Source organism: Balaenoptera acutorostrata, chromosome 6, assembly GCF_949987535.1.
Source record: "Balaenoptera acutorostrata chromosome 6, mBalAcu1.1, whole genome shotgun sequence".
NCBI classification, from domain to species: Eukaryota; Metazoa; Chordata; class Mammalia; order Artiodactyla; family Balaenopteridae; genus Balaenoptera; species Balaenoptera acutorostrata.
Window position 1 is genome coordinate 120,964,816 of NC_080069.1, and position 13,619 is coordinate 120,978,434.

At 50.7% G+C, this 13,619-nt stretch overlaps 2 protein-coding genes across 3 annotated transcripts in view; both read right to left on the reverse strand.

Moving 5' to 3' along the window:
* Positions 1 to 738: 738 nt before the first annotated feature.
* The window catches only part of MED27 (mediator complex subunit 27), a 205,634-nt gene continuing 192,753 nt past the window's right edge, over positions 739 to 13,619 (reverse strand). For both annotated transcript variants that reach the window (XM_007194467.2, XM_007194466.3), the window contains 2 exons: positions 3,378 to 3,455; positions 739 to 1,302 (listed from right to left, as the gene is read on the reverse strand). In XM_007194467.2, the coding sequence (XP_007194529.1) occupies positions 1,168 to 1,302; positions 3,378 to 3,455 (213 nt within the window). In that variant the 3' untranslated portion in view covers positions 739 to 1,167. The remainder of the gene's footprint in view (positions 1,303 to 3,377; positions 3,456 to 13,619) is intronic.
* LOC103015371 (TP53-regulated inhibitor of apoptosis 1-like) lies at positions 12,861 to 13,303 on the reverse strand. The gene has a single exon (XM_057549322.1). It carries the CDS (start codon positions 13,301 to 13,303, stop codon positions 13,082 to 13,084), a length of 222 nt encoding a protein of 73 aa, XP_057405305.1. The 3' UTR covers positions 12,861 to 13,081.

Genomic DNA, 13,619 nt, shown 5'->3' on the forward strand with positions numbered 1-13,619 from the left:
GGACCATACTTGGAGTGGCACTGTCCTATCGCTTCCCCCATCACTAAACCCCCTTTATCCTCTGGCTCTTTTTAGCCTGGCAGGGGTAGGTGTGGAGGGCCTGGGTGGTACCAGAACCCAGATGGGAGTCACCCATTCTTCTGGACATCTTGGAAGGCAGCATCTCTCCGGCACTGTTCACCGCAAAGAGGACATTACTTGTCACCTAGGCTGGGCCTGCGGAAAGCTCTGGGGACTCCCCTGTGCTTCTCAAGACCTTCAGCAGGGCAACACTTCTTCATATAAACAGGTTATGGCTTTAAATGTTAGGGGCGAGGCCCTGAATAAACTCAGCAGACTGGGCTGGAATCTGTTCGCGGTAATATTTAGGACAAAACGAGACAAACAAGCCAGGCACGCCTGTCCCGCCCGCTCACACGTGTTCTGGCTGGTAACACAGGCAGAGTCCCTTCCCTTTGGTATATGTGTGTGTGAATGGTTTAGTAAAATGAAACATCTGTGCACTTTTTCCCTCAAAAAGAACAATCCATTTTTCAAGCCGCTGAAACGTCTTTGAAATGGAATATTTGCCAACACTTCCCTCTCTCCCGAAAGCAAGAAACAGGGAAATGTGTCCTCAAAAAGAATTATTTCAAACGCAGACATTACTAAGTTATTTTTCCTTCAAAAGGCCCAGATCTGCTCACATGTTCACGGAACCGAACGTAAAAGGTACTTTAAGAAACCAGAGACAAAGCCTTGTCCTGGGTACAAAAGGTTTATTCCTTATAAAAATAAGTTATGGAACAAACCAAAAAACTCAGCACGACACAAAGGCTCATTCCAACTATAAAATGACTTAGAACATGGATCCAGGCGGGTCAATGGACTGGTATTGCGAACATTCACGGGAGAACATGCGGCCTAACTTCCATATAGTGAGTCCTAAGACGGTCCCCTTGTCTTCCACGCGCCAGCTCAGGTGTACAACAGTCCCATTAACGGAGACTGAGTCTGCTCTTCAAGAAGCTCGGCCTTAGCGCACGACGTGCTGTTTTGCGGAAGCGAGCGGGCGGTGCTACTGCTATCCGGGCCGCGAAGACACGTCTGAGCCATCACTATGACTGAGGGCTTGTCTGGGAAGGTGCTGGATGGGGGTCTGCGGGCTGGCCCGGGGCTGGGGCAGGGTCACTGCCGGCAGGTGTCGTGGAAGGCTTCGAGGGTTCGGAAATCCCTCCACGTCGGGGGAAGGCCATCTTGCAGAAACTTCCCGCAGCGCTGGCACGGGGCCTGGAACAGCTTTATGTAACTTCTTAACCAGGTCTAAAAAGAGAAGTGAGGAGAGAAATGACAGAAATGGGATCCGGGTGCTTCCGATGTCATCCTTCCTGTCAAGCCTAATGATCACCAGGATAGAGAGCTGAGTTGCCTGTGACCCCAAGAGGTGCCCTGTGATTTTACAGAAAGCTCTGTGCCGAACCCACAAGGTCACAGCTCTGCTGATTCTCAGTTCTGGTGCCCGGGGCCCCTCCCAACTAAGGGAGTTTTAAAATAGAAATCCCTACTCTCAGGCAGGCAGCGCTCCCGGAGGCGCGGCCGTGAACTACGGCGCAGCCTCGCGGCCCGGCGGGGGCAGAACCACATTTCATTTGAGTCCCGAACATCAGCATCGATCCTGTCCTTGTTCACCACCCAGAGGTGGCCCCAGACACGTGCGGAGAGAGGGTGAGCGGAGAATTCCCCACTAAGGTCGACGTGCCTTCTTTCTAATCGGATTTCAGAGGGCACCACTCACTGTCACAGCGTGGCCCGACACACCTGGGGGGAGGGCAGGGACAACTTGGTGCCACCAAATAGCATAATACACGGCAAGTATGCACCGGAGGGGTTCAGAGTGCAGAGGTCCTTCGGGCATCATACATAAGGATGAGACTCTCATAACTCAATTCTCAAACTCAAGGAGACTCACAACCGTACCAACCCAAGCCCACGGCAACAGGCCAGCGAGTGAGGCGAGCTCCCACTGTGACGGGGGCGTGTGAATCTCGTCATTTAACATCCTCCTGAATCAGGCAAGAGGAAACTGCTCTTTGGAGAGGTCGGCCGAGGGGACGGATACAAACCCTTCTGCTTCGGCACAGCTGCCTTCCTGGTGGCAGACCGTGGCTCACCCACGCTGTCCCCCTTCCAAAGGCCAGGGTTCGAAGTTTTGGCAATAAACATGAGGATGTCAGTGGATCATTCAGTCAAACTATTTATTCTTCCCAAACCCCAAAGTCAGTTACCAAAGGGGTACTGGGCATTACGACATGTTAGGTGAAAGAGCGAGTCTTTCTATCCATCCAAAAAGGAAGCGCTCGCTAGAGACTGCCAACTGAAGTCGTTCTCTCTACACGAGAGAACCTCTGCGCGGCGGCTCCGCTGAGCCTGCTTCTTCAGCCTCCCCAGCGTGTGAGCCGATCAGTGAGTCGGGCTGTATTTTCTGAGCAAGGAACTACAGGCTCCTGGAAGCCTAACTGTGGCAGCAAACGTGGCGAGGTGGATCGGATGAGCAGAACTCCGCCTGGCTGTTGGCACGGAGCAGGACTGGCTAATGGGCTCATTTTCTGAGCATGTCCTCTAACGGGCAGCCTTACTGGCCGGAGTTAAGATGGGAGCGTCAGCAGCAGTGAGAGGTGGAGCCTAGTGACACGAGAGCACGAAGCCCTCTGAGCGCGGCGCTGAAACAGCCGGCCACGTCTGCCAGGATACGGTGGGGCCAGGTGTTGGCCCTGCTGAGACCGACTGGCGGGCATGCGATCAATCAATGAATTGGCTCCAGGGCTGGGAGTGGGGGGCAGAGGGGAGTCCTGACGTGCAGGACCGATCTCCAGCACGTGAATATTCTGGTTCAAGGTCAAGTCACCGATGGCCGAACAACTAGCTTGAGAAATTCTGAATGTTAAACGGGAGCTGGCAGGAGCCGACCCCAGCACACCGCGGGACGGCTGTTTCTGGGTCCCTCCCCATCCTGAGCTCTGACCTGGGAGTCTAAGGAGTAGGGGTCTTGGAAGAACGGTGTCACTGTACCTGCTCAGCGCCAAGCACAGGGCCCGGCACAGATCAGGAGCTCGATAAATACCTACTGACTAAATCAACGTTGGAAACTGCGCTGGAAGGTCACTTCTGAAACCACCATGTGTTCGGCAGTGATAGGAAAGAAACACCAGCTAATTAAGCAGGACATGGTTTCTCCCAGATTTCTTCCCAGTTGAAAGGAAGTATCATTTCCAAACTGGACCGTCTCCCCCCTGCGAGGCCCTTGCGAGCTAAAGACGGTCCAGCTACCTTCCGAGCTGCCTGTTCTCACTTGAGGAGCCCAGGCTCAAGGGGGAGACTTGACTCCTTAAGCCACTTACCATGAAGGATCGGACCACGACGTCAGGCATCTGGGGCAGCTGGTAGTGGAGCAGGGCGGTGGTGGCATGGTCCGTCACCTGGGAACCAAGGACAATGCCTGGGTTAGAGCTACTCGGAACCAGCACCGAGAAAACAAGATGAAGGCGCTCTTTTTATACGACGTCTCGTGGAGGAAAAGACATCTAATAAAATCTGAAGTTTGAAAATTAGTTAGCAAAGTTGGGGGCAGGGAAGGGGAGGGGAGGTGCGTTGTAAGCAGACGGGACACAGGTATTCAGGCCCGGAAGCAAGCAAAGTGTGGAACCTTCCAGCAACTCCAGACAGGCTGCAGCACCTGAGAGAGGCGTGGCCAGAGGTCAGTGGAGGGGTAAAGAGATGGCAGATCACAGCGGGCTTTATAAGCCCCGCCACTGCGTGAAACACTGCCTGGACGCAGAGGCTCGTTTCCAACTGTCCACATTCGACTTCATCTTTACCCGGGAACAGTTTTCCTGCCAGCGTAACTGGGCTTTCTACTTCCTTTAATTCCCATTCTGGCTCATAATTTGTAGCCATACAGATTCTGTGATTGCGACCCTGATCATTTTCTGATGATCTTTTCCTGAGGCCTCACAGATCCTACCGTTACCTTTCTGAAAAGCCGTGTCACTCCCAGTGTGGTCCCCTGTCTGACCAGCTCCCTGAAAGCTGTGGTCTAGTGGGCCATACCCACTGACCCATAACTCCCCCAGCAGGGCCAAGGGCATGACTGCTTTAAGTTCACTAGAGGCATCTGGGGACCAGATACAACATGCACTAGGTTTAAGTCCCAGCTCTGTCTGCTGACCTGATCCAACTACTCAATCCCTCTGGGTCTCAGTGTCCCTCCTGAAAAGCAAAGGGTTCGTCTAAGATCCCCTCTAGTCCTGAAATTTGATGACACCATGGATTGCTAATACCTGCCATCCATCAGCAAATTAATAGATTATTCCTAATTTGATAGTTGTGTTCAAACTCATGGTTTATTTGATTGTCTTCATTAGGGGGTCTTGCCATTACAAATGTTGTGGCCAAAAAGCAAAATGAAACAAAAAAATCCCCGATAAAATGATTAACTTTGTGAACAAGAGTGAACACGGTGTGCTGACGGGCCTCGGCAGCAGTTAAGCAAACTGACCAGGTGGAGACCAGCAGGGCTGGTCCAGGCCCCGCACGGGGAGTTGCAAATGATCCAGAAATTAGTCCAGCTGTGTGTCCACACCCAAGGCCAGAGAGGCTACACCCTGAAGAGTGAGGATGCAGGCTCCCCAGGTCACCGAACCGCTAAGATGCGATTTCCCCTGGGATAAAATGGTCATGCACGTGAAGTGCTTACCCTCCAGCCGTGCCTCAGGCCCGCCTGCCCCCTCTCTTCTGCTCTCCCCGGCCCCTGGACTGGCCCTCTTTCCTTCTGGACTTTCATGGCCTGCCTGGCGGCTGGTGAACCCCGCTAGACTATCAGCTCTGTGCAGGCAGGGGTCACACTCATCCAGTTCATGCTGTGTCCCCAAGGCCTAGAATATCACCTGACATCTAGCAGGTGCTCAATACATATTCGTTGAATAAAGAAATAAACTTTAAAATGGCCACTCATCAAAGGCCACATACCGGAAACACCTGTACTGGCTTCATTGCAAATACAGCAATGGTTCACATATCCAACATTGCTGAGAAATTCTTACCCAAATGACTTTCAAGATAAATGGCACTTATTCCTTCAAGTGCAAAGACTGTTTTTATTTTAAGCGTTTTTGACAGACAACTTTCTAAAATGAGCAATGCTTTAAAAAAAAAAAAACAGTAGAATGATAACTTGGCAAAATGGCGGGTAGTGATTGGCAGGGTGAAATGAACGGCTACAAAATGCAGCAAAGCAAACTGGGCCCCGATGACACCTGCTTAAAGCTTGGTTCTTACCCATCAAGATGCCTTGCTAAAAAAAAAAAAAAAAACCCATACAAGTGCCATTTATAGACTGATTAAGACATTCCTTACAATCACATTTGCCATTACAAAAGAAGCAAAGTTTCCGGAGAATTCCTTCTCCTGCCCCTACTGTTTATTTTACAAGCCTCTTAGAAGCCCCACCCTGCATACAAGCACGCAGAGCAGGTGTGTCGTGCGTCCGATGTCCCCCAGCTGCGGTGTGCTCCTTTCCCAAGATGCAGAGGATCCGTCTCCAGTCCCTGGATGAGTCTAGATCCGTCCATTTTGGCACCTCGGGCACCTGGCCTGGGCCCGATTTCCCAAACAGACGGATCACCCAGAGGCCACGTCCGAGGCTGGGAGGATTTGTTTGACTGCATGTTTTCTTTGCTTTTCTTTTTACAATTTTTAGCAAGGATGACCAACATTTAAAATTCAGAAAATGTCCCTTAAATTGGATCCTCGGCTTCTCAACACATTGGAAGATCTGGGGGCACTAACAGTGCACCTGCCTGATGGGTTGCTAATGAAGATTAAATCAGTCCAACCATATATAATGGGCCCTGTGACTGTGAGCTGGCCCTGCCCACTGGCCCCCACAGATCCAAGGGGCCACCATCAGCGGGAGCTAAGGAGGGGCAGTGCCTCTGGGCAGGGCAGGTACCTGCAGTTTGCTCCGTGTGTCCAGTCTCACACCCAGCCCGCCTCCCTGGTGTTACCTGCCTGGCCCCTGTGGCCTTTGGATTTTAGGGCCTTTACCCAAACAGTGCCAAGCATCTCTGCCCCTCATCCTCCTGTTCGCTGGGTGCCTGGCCTGGCAAACCTGTGCTCATCTACCCCTCCCTTCCTTAGCTGACCTCTGGACTTGACCTCTTCCGGCTGAGTTTTGATGACTGCACGGTGCCAAGCCAGGCAAGGCATCATGCTCATCACAGCGGCATCTAAGGCGCTCCTTCAGACCTGTTCCTCCTGTGTTTGTTTTCGGTAATGACCGGCCATCCACCCAGCAGCCTAAGCTGGAAACCTGGGCTTTTCCTCCCACTTGTACTCAAGCAGCCTCTTGCATTACAGCTCATTTATCTGGAATCCCTCTACTTTTTCCCAGTCCACTGGCTAAGCTTCCGCCTCTTCCTGTCGGGATGACCAGAAGAGCCCCAACTGGTTTCCTCTGGCTGTGGCCCCCAGAGGGGGCGTTCTGTGGCAAGGGGTCAAGTCTGCGGCTCTGGAGGTGCAAACTCTGGCTCCATCAAGAACAAGACTGTTAACTTTAAACTCTGGCAAATTAGGTGGCAGCCTTGAGATGAGTGGTCGGTCATGAGATGGTCTCCCACCGCCCCCCACACACACTTGCTCTCTTTCTGGGCTCTGTTCTGTCCCACTGTTCTGTCCAGCAGTGCCACCGTGGGCAAGTTACTTCATCTTTCTTAGCTGCAGTTTTCCCATCTGGAACAGGGGGATAATAACAAACATTACCCATCACCTGGGATAATTGTGAGGATTAAATAAAATAACGTGTGCATGCTGTTCAATAAATATTAGCGATTATTATTACTAAGCTATAAATCTAACTATGTCACTTCCCCACTGAAAACCCTTTCAGAGCATGTGAATGCACTTAGGATAGAATCCAGAAGTGCAAACGTGCAGGACCTGGTCCGGCCTCCTCTCCCTGCACCCTCCCACTTCTGAGAAGGTTTCAGCTCCTCGTGCTCCATCTCCTCCTCCCTCAGAGCCCTCCCTCCTCTCCTCCCTCCCCCTCTCCTGCTTGGCTCCTCTTCCTCTTTCTGGGCCTGGTCTAGATGCTTGTGCTTCCCGACCGGGTCATGTCCCTTTACTCAGATCTCGCCTTTCACAGCATTCCTCACAACTGAGCTTGTATAATTATTTTTTTTTTGCAGTTTTGGTTTAGTGTCAGCTTCCCTAACTTGGCTGTGAACTCTGAGAGGCCGGACACCATGTCTGCCTAGTGCCTGACACAAAGGTTTTCGAGTCATGTGTTGACTGAATGGGTGATCCCTTCTGTCTTTGAGACGTCCAGGGAGACTGGCTCATGTGAGGTTTGAGGATAGAGACAAGGGCCTTAACGGGGTGGGGAGGGGGAGACAGGAGCTAAGGACTCCGGACCCTGGTCTACCCTTACTCTGCTGGGAATTTTGACTTTCCATCTGCTGGGAGTTGCTGGGGTTCACTGGCCGGTTCTTCCCTCCTTCCTGGCACGGGGGAACTTTCCGGTCTCTCCTGGAGTTGGGCCACGGGGCTAGTTCTGACCGAAGCATCAGGAAGCGGAAGGGGCGTGTGCTGCTTCCACAGGAGATGGTGAAGAGCAGGTGTGGGCTCTCCAGGACGCCCCTCCCCCTGCGATGCTGGGAGCCACACCCTCAGACGGCGGATCTGCAAGGCGGCGGAGCCTCCGTTAAGTCGGGTCCCAGAGCGGTTGCGTGGAGCCCAGCCCTCCGACAACTCAGGATGGGCGTATGGTGGGAGCAAGAAATAAACTTTTATTGTTTGAACAAGAAAAACTATGAGGTCTGTGTGTTACAGCAGCCTTCTCTCTCCTCTTCAGACTGAAATACTGTACCCTCCTTGGATTATTCGTTTCCCGTCTAAAAGATGAGCCCTGGCCTTTGCCAGGTCCACAAGTCCCGTAAGTGGCGGCACACACAAGTTCAAGCTGTGACCTAGGAAACCTCCAGAAGGGGGCCGCTTGAAATGTGGTTCACGGACCAGTAGCGGCAGCATCACCTAAGAATGTGCTGGAAACGTGAGTTCTTGGGCCCCAGTGTAGACCTAGAATCAGAATCTCTGGGTTGGGGCCCAGAAATCAAGCCGGCCTCTCCAGCTATTCTTAGCGATGCTAAAATGCAGAAAGGTGCAACTGTTACTTAGCACCCAAATCCCCTGGGGATCCTGCTACAGAGCAGCTGCGAATTACGCAGGTAGGTGCGGGGTGGAGCTGAGACTGGGCATTTCCAACAGACCCCCAGGCCTGCCCCTGCTGAGGCTGAGGGGCCAGGCCGCTCAGGGGGCTGAGTATTCTGGGCCCTACGGGGAAAAGGCGTTTCATTCTGGGGCATGACACAAAGGACTACAAACCCAAAGGAGAGCCTGTCTTTTTCATGAATCACAATGAGCGATACTACCCAAATTTCATAACGGTGCCGAGGAAGGAGGGGTTGGGCGTGGCAGTGGTGAAGTATTTCCAAAGTGAGATATTTTCACAGTGGGTGGCAGTGGATGGGTAGGGTTTTCCTTCCTTCTGAAAGGTGCTCTTTCAGGACTGCGGGATAATTTTATTAACCTATGGTAGCCACATTAATGAGAGCTTATGACGTATGTGTCCTGCTCATTCAATCCCCACAGTAGCTGAGGCGGGGGCTCCCCTGGGTCCATTTTAGAGACGAGGAAATGGGGACTTACAGAGCTTGGGAAGATGCCCCAGGCCACACAGCTGGCGAGGGGCAATGGCTGCGAGGGGCAATGGGTACGTGGGCCCAGACCCTGCAGGCCCGAGCCTACACCACCTCCCTCCTAAGACACCCTGGCCAGCTCTCCGGTTTGCTGATAAAGGCACACGTCCCAGGGGCCCCGGTGTCATCTGCCCACCACCTCCCAGCCCGGCAGGCAAAGTCTACGGCAAGCCAGAGGCCCACTGCCAGGCGCAGGTTAGACCTGCAAATGTGGCTGGTGGGTAACAGGCTTCTCAAGAGCAGAACAAACTGAATTAACTAGAAAATGTCCTTCTCCAGAAACGGCTGGAGTCGCGCACCAAAGCTCTGTTTTGGCATCTGGCTCCCAGGCAGGGCACCGAATCAGTTTTTACATTACTGGGCCGGCAATCTGGCCAAATTCAGCCTCTTTTTTCAAAAGGCCCAGTATATTCTCTTAATTGCCAAATGGTGGCAGCTTTTTCTAGTGCTGACATGATCGTTTAATTTCTTCAACTTCCCATCACCAATTACAGAAATATTTTAATAGAAGGAAACAAAGCTAATTTGCTATTACGTTTTCCCTCCCTCCCTCCCAAACTTCCCCGACTGGTTTTCAGGTTCCCGTGGCTGAACTCCAAAGCAGAAGGTAAGACATGGTTGTCAGATGTTGGAGAAATTCACGTGCAATGATCTTCCTTTTTGTCAAAGCAATCCACCTTCAATATTTTTTTGCTTCCCGCTTTTCAACAACAAAGTTGTTTTTTTTGCTCAGCATCCAAGATGTGGGAAAAAACAGGCCTGGGGCAACAACAAAAAATTGCTATTAACTAATTTAAACCGACTCTGGACCAGTCCAGCCTCGGTTCGGGTCCCATTGTGATGCTGAGCTAATGAGATTCCCCTGGGAGATGAAAGCCACCCTGTCTGGCAGCCGAGGCCACAGAAGGGCACTAATGCTCCCGAGAAAGGGAGGCCATTCATCCACCAGTGAGTGCTGGTTTGAAAAGAGCTGGGAAAAGATCAAAGCAGATGGCGAACCCAAGGAAAGAGGGAGGAGAAGACATGAAAGTAACAGTCAGCCAGGGAGAAAGGGGATGCGGCAAAGAGGAGTGGGGTGGGGGGGAGAGGCCGGGGGCGGAGACTGTGCTGAAACCAGCAAGGGCGGAAGAGGACGCGCAGGGAAAAACAGAGCGACTCCAAGGAGTATGCAGACACTGGGGACTTCGCCAAGAAATGTCCCATTTCGTCTCAAGGCAAAGAAAAACTGCAGATGCTCTGGCTTAGTCTGGGGTGGGCACCTCCTCCCCCCCAACCCCGTCTCAAGGCTGGACTGCAGGTGATTTATTTACTTAGAGTAGGGTGGCATTTCTATTGCTGCCAACACACCCACTTTGCTTTATGAACCTTACTTTCAGTTTTCTCCTCCACCAACCAGGGCTTACTGAAATTCCCTCTCCCCCACGCTCAAAGAGGCAGAGAAAGAAGGTCTTCCAGCACCCGAACTGATGGGGAGCTCAGCTCAGCCAGGGAGAAAGGGATCTTTCAAGAGACCTTGGAATAGCTGCCAGTCAATGCACTGAAGAAGGAGACTCCAGTCAAAACAAGTCTCCCAAAGCACCTCTACCATATTGTGTGCAAAGAGCTTCTGAGGTCTAGAGGGTCCTTTGGAGATAAGGAGTTATTTTAGCTGAACCCTAAGTGGAACCGCCTGCACTAACGGCAGGTTTGCAAGTCGACGTCTACTGAGCACCAGCTCCGAGCAAGGGCTGGTCTACATCACACGGCCCGGTGAGGAGCCTGGGCTTTGGGGCCAGACTGCACAGATTTGGATCTTGTCTGTCACTTAAGAGCCAGGTGACCTTGGACAAAGATTAAATGGGTCAGTGCAGGGAAAGTGCTTGAACAGCACTTGACAAATGGCAAACACCAACCAAATGGGAGTCATCCTATCTTTTCCTCACCATCCCCAAGACCTTGGGATGGCACTACAAATGGAAGACAATTTCCATTCCAAGTGAGGGAGCAAAGTAACAGGGAGGTTAAGTGACCTACCCAAGCCAAGCAGCAGAGCAGGGCCCTAGGCCTTTGGGGGACAGAGGCTGTGGGAGTGTGTGGAAAGGGGGCACATGAGGCCATCTCCTCCCTACTAGGGAACGGACCCCAAGACTCTCAGGGTAGAGGTGGGACTTGGTCCCAAGTCCGTTTGTTTACACCTCAGCTCTTACCACTTCCACAGCTGTCCCTCTGCCTCACTACCAAAAGCTTCTGCCCATCTTAATCAACCACCTACCCTGAACCCAGCACCTACCCTGAACAAATCCCAACACAGGACCCTCAAGAAGATCTCAAGACTGAATGAGTCTCCCTGCCTTGCAGAATGAAGGGGGGAAACAGGGCAAATGAAAGCCGGCAGTGTTAAGTCAGGTGGGCAGGCATACTAACCAAGGAAAATCAAAAGTACAGCCTAAGGAGGGGGGGTGTGCTAAGAAAAGGGGGAACTCCCGCTGCTGTAGTGATGGCTTTGGCGTACAGAGCCCCCTCTTTTTCCCACCTGTGCCCTCCTTGAGCTGTGAGGGCAAAGAGAACGGGTTCAAGTCCAGCAAGACTATTTTCTGCTGAAGGTCAGCCCCTCAGAGCCTGGGTTTTATGGCGGCCAGACAGACTCTGTTCTTTATCCATAAGGGAAGAACAAAGGACAGAGTGGTGATACACAGAAAGGATCAGTGAGACGCAGGGATGGGACCAAAACTCTCCTAATATCTTATCATCCCCCAGCAGTTTCCTCTTTTATTTTTTATTTATTTATTTTTTTTATAATAACATTTGTTTTATTCTCAAGGCTCAACCAGACAGTTTTGTGGTAAGATTCAAGAGCCTGTAAGGTTTTGACTGGCTTGTGGCCAGGCTTACTTCAGGACAGTTATACGTAACTCCAGCTTGCTGCCTGGACTCCCTCAACTGGTTCCAAATATCTTTTGTATAATGGACCTTAACCTGTCAAAACATACATGCAGAATGTATTGCAATGACATGAAGGACTGGTCACATTAAATATGAAGTTATTAATTGGTAAAGTGGAGAAGAGATAATAGGACCTAGGACTTCTGTAAATCAAGTTTCATACTACATGGGCACATAAAAAAAACTGAACCACATTACTCAAGATACGCAACTGTGGAGACTGCATGACATTCTAAAGTGTGTAAGTGCTCACCTGATCCTGACATTTTTGGGTGCCATTATATAAACATTTTAAGATATTTGTGTAGCTTACTGTGGAAATTTTAGAAACCAGTGGTTTCCATTTGCTATACGATACTACCTAGCTTAGATAAATCTTCATTTTAAAATGATAAAACTCCCCCCAGTGTATATATGGGGTGTGTGGGGTTACAGGGTGGTAGTTCCATAAAGTGCACTGAGTTTCAGGGGCAAATAATGATAGAAACTAAATGTTACAATTTGTTCCATCTTCATGATTACAGGCATTACAGGGAAGGGTGGGTAAAGGAGGCAAATAAAGTGAACTCTTTTCTCCCCCCACTTAACCAGATGCAACATTTTGGCACTTTTATGATACACAGGTTGACTTAATTCATTTACTTAAGTTGAAAGCTGGCAACAGCAAATCTTTGCAATTTAGGATCCTCCTGCACAGCCACTCCAAGGATCTTAACTGCTGAACTACACCATGAGCTCTGAGATGGTGTTCACAGTGTTCTTGAAGCTTTCACATCTTAATATGAGACCCGACACCTCTTCTTAAGGCAGGGAGCTGTTAAGAGCTGTCTTCCTCCTGGCTAACCCAGTCCACCAGCAATCTTAGCAGTTAAGTTACTACATAAAAATAAAACTGTGCTCCCAAGCATTGATCGAAACTGTGCTGGGAACCCTTTCCAAAGCATTATCTCCCTGAGAGAAAAGAGAGATCCTCACCAGTTGCTTCCATGAACAATAACCCCAGTACAGTGTACAAGTAATGTCCTTCGAAGCATAACTCAGGCAACCTTGGTCATCCTGACAAGCTTATCAGCATTTACATACAAGATATATTTAAAACCGATCCCAGACCAAGTATTGCAACCATAATCCCATTATTTAGCACACTGAGTTTCTGCTGATGCCAAAGCCAGAAATTTCAAAGCAGAGTGATTTTTTCATCATCTTTTACAAATGAGAAAAATATCAAGAAGGAGGACAGGAAACTCCTCTCTCCTAAATTCATCAAATCGATGCTATCTTCACAGCTTTAACTGACACGATCCAGAGTCCTCAATTTCCTGATTTGAGGAGTCCATTTTCAAGGTGACTGTCAAGGTCAAGAAGAGCTTTCATTCAGGCTTTTCTTTGCCATGGCCCATGAACTCCAGTCCTTCAATAGGAATCTCCTTCTCCTTTATTGCTTTCTGAACACCCTGCTGGTAGCGCTTGAAGAGGTCGGTGCACGGGTCCCCGGAGCAGTCTGCCTTGAGGAATTTCTCGGCAAACCAGCGACTGAAGCACTGGTCGTACTCACGCTTCATGTCGGCGCAAGCCTCCCCCACGCTGTTCATGGCGTCAGCGGTCAGTTTCCTCTTTTTTTTTTTTTTTTTTTTTTGAACACCATTTTTATAGCTACTTTTTATTTATTTATTTATTTTTGGCTGTGTTGGGTCTTCGGTTCGTGCGAGGGCTTTCTCTGGTTACGGCAAGTGGGGGCCACTCTTCATCGCGGTGCGGGGACCGCTCTTCATCGCGGTGCGCGGGCCTTTCACTATTGCGGCCCCTCCCGTTGCGGGGCACAGGCTCCAGACGCGCAGGCTCAGTAGTTGTGGCTCACGGGCCCAGCTGCTCCGTGGCACGTGGGATCTTCCCAGACCAGGGCTCGAA